The sequence below is a fragment of the Lepidochelys olivacea genome (genome assembly GCF_965140295.1).
Source record: "Lepidochelys olivacea isolate rLepOli2 genome assembly, chromosome: 11".
In the NCBI taxonomy this organism is placed as follows: domain Eukaryota; kingdom Metazoa; phylum Chordata; order Testudines; family Cheloniidae; genus Lepidochelys; species Lepidochelys olivacea.
This window is the reverse complement of record NC_140421.1, coordinates 13,953,326-13,965,729: the sequence shown is the minus strand read 5'-3', so window position 1 is coordinate 13,965,729 and position 12,404 is coordinate 13,953,326. Positions and strand designations below refer to the sequence as shown.

The following is a 12,404-nucleotide window of genomic DNA, read 5'->3' as shown; positions in this document are numbered from 1 at the left end:
AGTCAGTGGAAGAGAGCTTTTCACACTGAGGTAAACGTTAATATATCAGAACACAAAAACGGCTCTTCTAAAACCTCAAAACTTGGCAAGTCTAAGAGGATATTCCACATTACACAGCAAGAACTTCATTCTACCTCATACAGCAGTCGGGCATTGATGCAGTTAGCATTTGTTCTAAGTATATAGTTAACCTGAATAATTATGGAGGTATCGTTTTAATTACTTTTCTTCCATCCTTAAACCATTCCCTCCTCCCCTACATTCAGAGAAATAAAAGCAGTCTAGTTTATCGCAGTTTGTTTTCAGAACAAGATTACTCTGATGTGCTGATAATTTACTGAGATTGCATCAAGTTATACCACCACTAGGACTATGGTACCTGTTTCAAAGGTAGGAATGTACAATAATTCATCAATGGTGTCTTGGAGGAGGACAGCGCTAGAGGAGGGCAGCTCTAAGCAAATATCTGCCACTGTTTCCCAGCTCCTTGCCTAGACCTCTAAGCCAGGCTACCTCAAGTCTTAGGTAGGTAAGACTCATGCTGACAAGAGGCATATACTAACTAAATTACAAGACTTTGAAGTCTTCAGACTGCCAATAACCCTCCTTCCTGAAGAACTGCTTTTCATCTGGGTTAAAAGGATTGAGTTAGCAGGGAAGGCTAAAGATTGACTTTTATTATTAATATTCAACAATATTAACAGTTCAACAGTTAATATTCAATAATAATGCCCAGTCCTCTATAAGGCCTGATATCAGCAGCCCATTAAGCTAAGCACAGTACATAAGTATAGTATGAGAGTGTCCTCTCCTCAGAGAGATTACAGTATAGAATAAGGGGTAGCGGGCAAAGAGGAAAGGGGGAGAAACTAAAAGTATCAGGTATAAATGCCAAGGAGAAAGGGGAATTGATCAGTGTGGCCCAATGAGAATAACCAGGAGTAAAGAAATGAAATCAAGAGAGTATTTTCTGATGTTCCATTTTTTTCCCCCCAATGGTAAGATTTATAATAGTCTCCTAAGGGGGGGGTGGAGGAAGCACCACTGAACTGAAGGATTTTAAACTAGATCAGAAAAAGTGCTAAATAGTACTCTGTAGGGGGAAATCCTGAATTGGCTGGAGAGAGGCTAGGTGGCCTAATGCTGAATGGGTTCTTCCATTTCTAACTTCCTCTGTGATCTTTCACCCAGAGCGTAAGATTGTTGTGCACCAGATTTAAATAAGCGACATTCTAAACTAACCAGTGCCGTCTCAAAGCCTGCGAATTGGGCCTCAAAGTCTCAGCTGCTCTGCTGCCACAAAATCATTTTTGCATGGAGCCAAAATGACATCCAGTGACTATCAAATTTGTCATATATAGTCATTTCTTTACACTATTAGCACAAGACATGCGCCATATGCATTCTTTTGTCAGAGAGCAAGGACTCAGGTTGATTTTAACCACATGCTATGTTCAGCTCACTTTCTAAATGATATTATTTGTGCTGCCCTGTGCAATTTGAATATTGTGTTGCACATTAAACAAATCTAATCTCATTTCATTATTCCACACTAGTTCCACTACTTAAACTTTGAACCAAAACATCAGTTTAAATGTTACAGGTAGGTTATTAGTACTATGTCTGCTTAATCTTATCTGTCAATCATTTAAAATTACCCTCAGCAGAATTCTAAGCGTACCTTCTAAAAATCACAATTTGCATTCTGAGCATTTGGAGTGCACATGCCTGCTGCCCTCTGCCCAATAGTGTGAATGTACATTATCCCCCCTTCTTCTCCCCCCTGGATAATTACCAGGTAGTGTAAAGAGCATCAGGAACAGCATTTACTTTTCAGCAGACTATCCAAACATAATCAGCCAGTTATCAGTATAATGACAAGCACAATGATCAGTACTGTCAGTCAATATAAAGGTACTCCTACCTACTCCAGCTGCTTTCAAAGTGCTGTCTTCTTTTAAAATGAGTTTGTCATCATCCTCCAAACTCACTACAAGTTCATTGGTCTAGAAATAAGTAAATAGGAATATAAAGATAAATGCAGATTTTATTAGCTCTGCCATTATGTTCTCTAGAAGTGCATAGATCTAGCTGTATACACACATAAAAGGGGGGGGGGGAAGGAACAGATAGCAAATGTACCTTAGATCCATGTGCTTGGTGAATAATCTTCATTGTATCTGGAAGAAAATACAAAACTTCCCTTAAGATGTGGTTCATTACACTGGACAATGGCACTGTGAGGGTTCCATGTTTGTCATCTCTTGAGGCTTTTCAAGTGTTCTCTGTTCAAAAAGGGAAAAACAAAACTCTCTCCACTAGCAGCTAGCCCTGCAATCCAAACCTGAAATCTGAGAATCAATCTAGGTTCTTTTCTTTGTGAGTATTACCACCTGTGTTAGAAGTTCTGTCAGGCAAATTAGGGTCTGAAGGACATTTACGCTATCCCATTGTCTTCATCCTATGCCCTCCATGATACCCATGCAATCTATCTTCAGTGAGGAAGGTGACTGAAATTTAATAAACGAATCTGTTGATGCTGCACAAGAAGAAAGAGAACCCAACTTGCTCTCCCACGGTGTTGGCTCTGCTCTGCTAGCAGGAGAAAGAAGTAGTAACAACTTAATTTTGTCACTTTAAAATAAGCAGAGATGGCAGAACGCACAACAGGGAGCAGAATCAGTAAAAGGATGCTATTGTTACATACACAGGTATAAAAGCAGAATTCCAAGACATCTATGTTTGAACAAACTCAAAATAGGACGAGTGCTTTTTCAGCAAAGGAGCTAGAAACTTGATGCTATTTACCTACTTGTAAGTCTAGAGGGGGAAAAAATGTGGACTAGAGTAACTTTCAAATTGGTGTGACTGAGTATTCAGAGCTCTGGTACAATAAAGATCACATTCTCAATTAGAGGTTTGTTGACAAGGCTTTAATCCATGAAAATACACATCACTTCAGCCCATTTTGTACGTTGTATTCATCGCATTTAAGGAGAGTTGGATTGCCTTGCTCTCCCGCTGCAAAGGTCACTACAGAGGCAGATTTAGCATACAGTACCTGTTGCAGTACTACCCATATATCTTAGAAGCAAGACGTGCATTGAACATCACTTACTGGAATCTTACCGTTACACAGAGGTACTGCAAGAAGACCAAATAATCACACTGAAAACATACTAAGCTTTCATCTCTGGGAAGTGAACATGCGGACTATCAACGATCTTTACTAAGCTCAGCCAGCTCTATACCCCAATGAATGGAGTCCAAAAGCAGCCTACTGGTTTTCAAATCCTAGTACAACTTCACACTTCCATTCTCTGACCTGACTTCTTACTTACCCATTCAGTCTCTGAGTCACTCTTGATTTTATCTGTTCACAGCTCCACCACTGACCACAGACATTTTTGCATTTAACCATTTGCCCTATTAAAGAGAGGCTGTTCCAGCTCCACCATGTAGATAAAATATCAGCATCTTCAAATCCAGGCTAAAGCCTCACCTCCTCCCATTTGCTTTTGCTAACCATTTTACCCCAAACTCACTTGAGCACATAAATAAATTTGACCTTGTGTTTATAGTAACAGGCCTTTTGTGACTGTTGATATAAAATACTGTCATGAGGTACTAAAGTGTAATGAATTCAGATGACAATTCTTTGTATTATTTGTATTGGGTAGGGCCTAGAGGACTGCACCAGTTTGGGTCTCCATTGTGCTAGGCACTGTACCGACATGTGGTAAATGGCAGTCCCTGCCTCCAAAGTGTTTACAATCTAACAGACAAAACGTGACATGTGTCAGACAAACAAAAGGCTGGAGGGAATGAAGTAAAAATAATGGGATGCTTTAGTAGCTGCACAATTTGTAGATGGAGTAAGCCAATCAGAAGCAGAAATCACAGCTTTCAACCTGCCCAGCCATTATCAGATGACAGTTCTCTGTGGGAAACATGGTAGAGGTGTGTTTTAAGGAGGGATTCAAAGGAGGATAACATGGTGGCTTTGCCTCATATTGCCTAATATGCACAGGAAAAGGTGCAAAAGGGAAAGAAGCAGACAAGTGGGCGACCAAGGCTGACATCGTAGGTGCCACACAGGCAGAGTCAACTTAACAGTAAGATGACAGTAGGATGGATAGACAGGAAGAAACTAAACAGTGAAGGGTTCTGACAGTGAGAACAAGAATTTTAGGTAAGATGCAGTGGAGAAGGTTGAGCCAATGAGAGACAAAGAGGAGGGGGCTTTAGTCCAAGTAAAGCGCCAAGAAGATGAGTTTGAAAGCAGCATTTTTAATGAATCTGAGGAAATGAGGCAGCAACAGTCAAACCAGACTGGAGAAGGTTGCACAACTTAGACTGGATGCTCTTTGGGGTAGGCACCACCTTTTCATTCTGTTTGTACAGCGTCTAGAAAAATGTGCTCCTGGTCCATGACTGGGGCTCCTAGGTGCTACCGTAATACAAAGAAACACATAAGTCAAGGTGAGAGGCAAGCAGGGTCTAGATGGGATGAGTCAGAGTGGGGGTAAGGCTGGCCCTTTATGATGCTGCCCAAGAAGAAGCAGCAAGATTTGTACAGTGATGGGCTGAGAGAACCAAAAGAAGGCAGAATTACAGGAGAAGCCCAGATGAAAGGCCCATGTGATGAGGAGGATGGTGGTGCTACCCACTACCACAGTAGAGAAGTCAAGGAGAGAGGGTAGGCCTCAGAGGAAAGATCAGCAGCTTGGTTTTGTTTCCTTACATGCAAACTCAGCATGACTGGCACCTAAAGCTGAGAGGCTAAGGCTGAGCTAGTGTAACAGGAATCAAACTGCTGCACTGGTGTAGTTCTGTTCCCTTGATTGTACAGTGTTTTGTTCAATCTTCTGAATAGCAATTAGCCAAATGTCCACAAGCACATGCGCACAGCAAATCTCCCCTGATACCATGTGTGGTGACTAGACCAAAAGTTGTGCATGGACCTGCAGGTATATCACAGCATAAAGAATAAAATGATAGCACAGGTCTCCTTCATTTGCCACCAAAGGGAAGAATAGCACTCCAAAGACAGATGTTTCAAATCTCTAGAATTGTAAGTCCTTAAACAATACAATATTCACATCTATCCTCTAAATTCAGAGAAACAAGTTGAAGATAGAGACATTAACAAATTAAACTCCAATCCCCGACACATTTCCCACTTGCTCCCATTTTTCACCTCCTGATTCCTTGATGGGAACACTGAGCCTTGGCGTGGCTCTGGGGGATCAGATTATTGCTTTGGTGGGTGTGCATGAAAACTCTGTGGGTGTGGGTGGGAGGGGGTGGGGGAGATGGGAACAGGGAATGGGGGTGAGGAAATTGGAATCATGTTTTGCTAAGGGCAGGAATGGGAACAAGGACACAGGTGTAAGGCTCTGTGGTGTCAGAGCTGGGAAGGAGGACACTAAGGAAGGAAACTGGAATCATGCTTGCTGGAAGTTCACCCCAATAAACATCAAATTGTTTGCACCTTTGGACTTTGGGTATTGTTGCTCTCTGTTCATGCGAGAAGGACCAGGGAAGGAAGCGGGTGAAGGAATAAGCCCCCTAACATCTTGGTGCCATGACTCGGATGCATCGCATTGAATAGGTGAGTGGCAGCCTGTAAGTCCCCCTCCCCAACAGTCCGCGCAGCTGCTTGGAGGGGGTATCGCGAACTCTTGTGATGGTAGTTGCAGGTTCTGGCAAGCCAGAGTAAAGGATTTTTCGGATAAATGGATAAAGAAGAACCAGGGCCCATACCAGGTGCAGGGGTCAACCTGGGATGAGATTAAAAAGGAAATGGAGGAAGTGTTAGGGGACCCAGAGGGATGGGGGGTGGCTGAGGAGCCCACCCTCCTTGGTATATGGGTAGTAGAAGAAGGTCCCTGCCCATGGGGACTGGATGCCTTCCAGGGAAAGGAGGCACTTCAGTCCGCTTGTGAGTGGTTTGAAGTGAGGGCAGCATTATGGGAAGCTGTCAGGAATCTTTCAAGTTTGATGCTGCTTCAGCAAGGGCTGCTGAAGGGTTGTAAATTAGTTAGGGGTAGTGAAAGATGATTTGGCACAAAAGGGTTTATAATCAAAAGCAGAGTTAACAGACTACCTTTAGAGACTGGAGCTGGGACTTGATCCTGGGGGAGTGGAGAGAAAGAAAAAAAAAAGTTTCGAAGTGCAACCTGCCTTTCCATACTCTTTTGTTTTAATGAAGTTTTAATGGAGGGTAGTTTGGATACTTATGTGAGATGTCAAGAAGGAAGTTTTTGTTTAATGATAAAACCCAGTTATATCAATGTAACTGTATGTGCAACTCTGTGCAGTCACATTGGATGGAAGCTTGGTAATTAAATTATCCAAGGGGGTCAGGTCGAGTGGCTACTACCACCACTACGCTTCTGTCCCCAGAAGCCTTTACAGCTATTCTGAGGGAAAATGGGCCCTTTTCCCACAGAAATGGTCTATAAGGGACTGCTGCAGGCAGCAGGCAGAGAAAGAATCTGATCAAAATTATTTGACTTTTGGGTAATGTAATCAAAATCACTAAAGGATGGAAGGAGTTTCTATTGGAACTTAACTTGGCTGCCCCTGGTTGTGTCTAGTTGTACAAGATGGGAGTGTAATCGGGGTACAGTTGTGTAAAAAGAGTAATCACAGTGCAAGAAATGTTAGGCAAAAGAGAATTTTGTGTGGTAAAAGAAAAGGACAAGGGGAGGAATGATGGGAACACTGAGCCTTGGGGTAGCTCTGGGGGATCAGATTGTTGCTTTGGTGGGTGTGCATGAAAACTCTGTGGGTGTGGGTGGGAGGGGGTGGGTGTGGGTGGGGGAGATGGGAACAGGGAATGGGGGTGAAGAAATTGGAATCATATTTTGCTAAAGGGGGAGATGGGAACAGGGAATGTGGGTAAGGAAATTGGAATCATGTTTTGTTAAGGCAGGAATGGGAACAAGGACACAGGTGTAAGGCTCTGTGGTGTCAGAGCTGGGAAGGAGGACACTAAGGAAGGAAACTGGAATCATGCTTGCTGGAAGTTCACCCCAATAAACATCAAATTGTTTGCACCTTTGGACTTTGGGTATTGTTGCTCTCTGTTCATGCGAGAAGGACCAGGGAAGGAAGCGGGTGAAGGAATAAGCCTCCTAACATTCCCCAACAGAGTGAATGGAGAAATAGGCCCTATGCCAGTTTAGTCTCTTGATATAGGTGTGTAATTCCCAGCACCATTCACAGGAATTATATGTGCGCCCCACACAGGGAGATGCTTTATCAGTGTGGTAGATGTGGTTTGCTAACTCCACCTTGGACAGAGGGAGGTGGGAATGGCATTGGTGGCAGAGAGGTATCTGTAAGGAGACAGGTTTATGGAACAGGTCATCTTAGGAGAGGTTTATGTCTCAGGGAAAGTGTTTTATTGTCATTTGAGTTATTCTTTATGCTGTATACCAGCATGCCCTGCTGTCACCCATTGCACCACTTTTGCTCTAGTCACCAAACAGCATAATTAAAGCCAAATCCCAGAAAAGGCATAAATCTGGACTATATAGAGCGTGTTCTATTCAAAGTATGATGCTGTCTACCTGCTTACACCAAGGAAACTTGCATGTGAGCAGCATTACTTGCAAAAATTATTAGAGCACAGAACCAGATTTAAATTTTAGCCCAGGCTATTTCATTTCATCCGAAATTTACATTTAGGAGCTTTCCTATTTACCTGAGCCATGTTTTCCTCTTCCTCTTGTTTAATATTATGTAATTTCTTTAAGTACATGAATCTAAATATTTTCCACTCGGTGCCTTTAGCTCCTTCTTGGCCATCCCTTGTGACCTCACAATTAGTAGCTGGATATTGAAATGCATAAGCACGAAGAGGACTGTGATTTCAAAGTACTGTGGGTCACAAGCTGCTCTGCAGAAAGGCACTTACAAAAATGATAAAAAATTAATATCCCAAAATGCCTTTGCCAATTAGCAGCAAAATGTGTAATGTGCTGCCTAATTCTGAAATGAATACAGAAGTTCATAATAATTGTTGGGTTTTGTAGGCACAAGATGTAAAGCTAATGGTGTGTGTGTGACATTCGCAGTAGGGCTGTGCCAAATTAACCATTAGCTTGACTAGTTGTTTCCTGAAAGCAGCTGCAAAGCGTGTGGGTGTATGTGGGGGCATGTGTGTGTGTCACAGCTCTTTTCAGGAAACTAGTCCTGACTTACTATATTTAGATGGAAATAACTGTAATGCAGTTAAATAACATGAGAACTGGTACAACATACTGTACACACAGCTCTTAAAAAATAAGAAAAATTACATACCATACTTGTATTTTTTAAAGGGAGGTGGAAGTCCTGTTCTTAAAGACACATCTATTAAAAATAAAGAGACTACATGAAAAGGATTGTAACAATTTTCTTTTTATATTTTTAAATGATTACTTCATGAAGCTTGCACTCTGAATTTGAACTTTGAAATAAATCTCACATCAGGAAACTTGTCTTAGCATCAAAAGTAGAAGAGCCACCGGTACAACTCTGAGCCCAGATCCTGCAAATTCTATGGTACACTTTACTTGTGTGAGTTGCCCCATTGACTTCAGTGGGACTACCCACATGTATAATGTTAAGGAAAGGTGTGCAGGATCAGACCCTTGAAGTCTGATCCTCCAAAGCTCTACTGTCATGTGTATCCTATTAACATTTTCATAGGGGCAGAAGTCCTGCATCCCCATTTGCAAATTGCCCCCAAACAACTGACACACAAATGAATCGGATGTGGAAAAAGAGACTGCTAACCAGCTCCCAAAAGGAAACCGCACTGCTGAAAATTAGCTCCTTTATGGGCTCAATCTTGCTTGGTGCTGAGCAACTCCAGGAGATGCTGAGTGCCTGTGTGCATTTCTGGCTGACAGAACTCAGCCTGGAAGAAAAATTCCCAGAGCACACACTCATATAGTGGTGCCTTCCATCGTTGAAAATAACTACACAGAACACTTCCTCCCCATTCACATGAGACCCCCCTTTGCTTTCCCCCTCTGCCAAATACTGGCGTAGCCCCTAGTCACGTGGGAACAGTGACCAGAGATTCGCTAGATGGCATACGTCCCTAATGCTTTTTGAGTAGCTGCCCGACAATGCAGCCCATGCAGCCTGGGCCAGTGAGCCAACTGCAGCACAACCACCGGTCTTGCCATGACTGATCACTGGGATTTCTAGTGCAGTGCAGAGGGAGGTAATGCCTAAATGTAGTTGCGCATCCTCTGTGGATCAAGAGCCAAATCCCCCATGGATCCCTGGCTTCCCAGCCCCTGCACCGTTCATCCCTGGCAGCCCAAAGGGGAACATGTGGAGCTGGCAGCTTTAATGGAGCCACAAGAGTTTTCCCATTCATTTGCTCTTCTACACCTGCTTACGCACAGACAGCAAAGTATAGGGACAAAATGAGTGTGTAAGAATAACAGTGGCCTTACCATTCCTTACAAATGTAATGAACTGCTTTACAGTTTGGTCCAAGTTAACTCCATGATACACCACTGGTCTGAAATTACGGTGCTCAAAGGAGCGAACCAGGCGAACAGTAATGGCTGAGTTTTCCGATGACATGTGAATTAACTTCAAACACCCTAGAAGACATTAAAGAGAGTAATTACTGAGTTATCTCTTTGTACAAATATAACAGCTAAAATAACTAGATGCAGGTGCATTCATCTGACACTCCCAAAGAGCTAAAAATGTACAAGATTTTAAACATACTGTTCCCTCCCTTTAGGTCCAATTCTGTACCACTTTTGCCATGACTACAATGAGAGCAAGAGCAGAGCCATAGTCTCCTCACTGACACAGGATTGTCCAGAACGTTAAGGGTAGAATTTGACTCTATATGTCAGATGGCCCAGTCCTGCAGTTTTTCCATGTACCGAACTCCCACTGAGAACAGCGGCAGCTCCATGAACGAGCCACAGGGTCAGGCCCTATATTAAGAAGAAAAAAAGGATTGCAGAAAAATGGTTTAAAGCTGTGTGATACATGATTTGCTTTTAATTTATTTGTAAGTCCAAATCACTGAAAAGTCTGCCTGTCCTCTATGATCTAAAGGATAGAATTTGACACCATAAACAAAAATAAAAGCTTATTTATAATACATCAATATTGCACAGATACATCATATAGAAAAATGCCCGTGCTACTACCTAAGGCTCATCTTTACATCATATAACAAATTAAATCCAACAAAACAATGGTGATGAAGATAACATATGTCATTTTTGTAGGGATTAGGGGGCAAAATTCTCCTCTCATTCACACTAGTATAAATCCAGAGTAACCCCCACTAGGTTTACACCGTTGTAACTGAAGGCAGAATATGGACTGGTAGGTGGTGGTTTTTTGGCTTGTCTGCTTTTCTCCCACTCTGTTCCGTTAAGCAAAGTCAGACAGAGATTTTAGTTCAGCACCTTCATAGTCAATTTCCTGTCTCTCTAGCCAGCAGAGCTGTTTCCTACCACTGATAACATCCCCAGTTTTCAGCAGTAAATGCTCTTCCACTTCCTCCATTTCTGTTAGTTCATTAGCTTTCTGCAACAATGACACTGGGCCACAGCTTCAGTGCCAGGAAGTTTGTCTTTAGCACAGAGCTACATTTCAGCTGCCTTTGCAGTTATCTCCAACTATCTGCACCAAATTTTTGCTCTCTCTTGCCATTCTATTTCTCTCTTATGTATTGATTTTTTATGTATTTGTTGCTCTCCAATAACCAGGAGACTTGTGTATCTGAAATGTTTTAAATTGTTTATTTAGTTTTTATCAGTCAATCATAGATACTTATATGGTCCCGATTACTGTAGTATCTGAGCACCTCACAATCTTTAATGCATTTATGCTCACAACACTACTATGAGGTATGAACGTGCTATTATCCAATGGGGATCTGAGGCACAAATCTGCTATGTCCCAAGTAAGTGTACTAAACTCCTGAGCTATCCTTCTTCTAAGTAATTCACAGGGTTTCACTTCCATTTTTGTTTGGACGGGGGATCCTTCTGTTCCCTCATTTTACCTCACTTTTGCGGGTGGATGGAGGAGGTAACATTTACAGTTACTGACCCAAGTTCTATGCCTCAAGCACAATAATCAAGTTAAAACACAGAACATCATCTCATTTATATAACATATACATACAAAAACACATTCTTTTGTATCTGAAAACAGAGTTTTTTAATTATGCTAAAAAGAGGTGAACATTTTCCTGGTCCTTCTCTACACAGGACCGAAAATTGAATGAAAAGAATGTGAACCAGTCACTCCTTGATCTGCACCAGCTGACAACTGACAAGAATGACCCTCATTTGTGTGACTTCACTGAAACTCATCTTAGCATCTTAGAAAGACCCTTAGCACAGAGAAAGACCCTACAGGCAGCTCCCTACCCATCACACACACTGCTCTTCATACCCCTGCCCCACCACCCTCACCCCCCTGGCCTGCAGCCTCCCATCCCTCACCCCCCTGACCTGCTTTGTCACTGTCATGTACTCCTTGTACAGTCGGTTGTAGGGCTGCTAGTAGTAGGGCAGGCTTCTATACCAGATTAAGGCTACGTCTACACTGCCACTTTCAGCGCTAAAACTTTAGTTGTTCAGAAGGTGTGAAAAAACAGCCCCCTGAGGGACAAAAGTTTTAGCACTGAAAAGCGCCAGTAAGCTACCACCGCTCGTTTGGGGTGTTGGTTTTTTTTATCACTGGGAGATCTCTCCCCCAGCGATGAAGCGTGTCTACACTGCCCACGTCACAGTTCTGCCGCAGCCACGGAGTAATGTGGGCAGTGTAGACATACCCTTAGACTGGCTACAGAACTTCCATCATGGAGATACAAGCAAGTAATGTGTTCTTTTAAAGATATTTTAATGTAGCGTTTCTCAAACTCTTTGATATCAGGGACCAGCTTGCTGCCTTCCTAAGCTGTCAGGGAGATCTCAAGGACCGGCACCAGTCCACAGACCAGTCCTTGAGAAACACTGCAGTTTAAACACTAAAGTTTAAAGCACTTCTGAGTATTATTGTTAGCATCTCAGGAAAGGTATTTTACACACAGTGCCACGTAGTTGCTGAATAGTATAATACAGTTTAACATTCCATTACATCTCCCATTTTAAGTTTTACATTCCTACCATTTATAAAAGTTACACTATCACACATCTCTAAAGTCCAGTCTCTCTGCGTCAGACTGGTTTTCTAATTACACAACACTAACAAGTAACAACTTGGTCATCTGGTTGTCCATTAGTTGCAATGATTGTATCTAATCCGTTTTGAATTTTTGAGTGATCTTCTTTTTGTTCTGCATGAACCATCCGTAGAGTTCGCTCTGTTGATTGTTACTTCTGAGGAACAAACTGAAATGTCAGCAGTTT

At 42.3% G+C, this 12,404-nt stretch overlaps 1 protein-coding gene across 4 annotated transcripts in view; it reads right to left on the bottom strand.

Annotated features, from left to right (window-relative positions):
* The window catches only part of LOC311528481 (UPF0538 protein C2orf76 homolog), a 32,406-nt gene that overhangs the window by 14,481 nt on the left and 5,521 nt on the right, over positions 1–12,404 (bottom strand). For 3 of the 4 annotated variants that reach the window (XR_014713611.1, XM_084643559.1, XM_084643557.1), the window contains exons 2-5: positions 9,465–9,617; positions 8,314–8,364; positions 2,143–2,180; positions 1,925–2,006 (exon numbers count right to left, since the gene is read on the bottom strand). Coding sequence is in view for 3 of the 4 variants with exons in the window: in XM_084643559.1 (XP_084499685.1) it covers positions 1,925–2,006; positions 2,143–2,180; positions 8,314–8,364; positions 9,465–9,597 (304 nt within the window). In the remaining variant the exon portion in view is untranslated. The remainder of the gene's footprint in view (positions 1–1,924; positions 2,007–2,142; positions 2,181–8,313; positions 8,365–9,464; positions 9,618–12,404) is intronic. The other variant, XM_084643558.1, reaches the window with a different exon arrangement.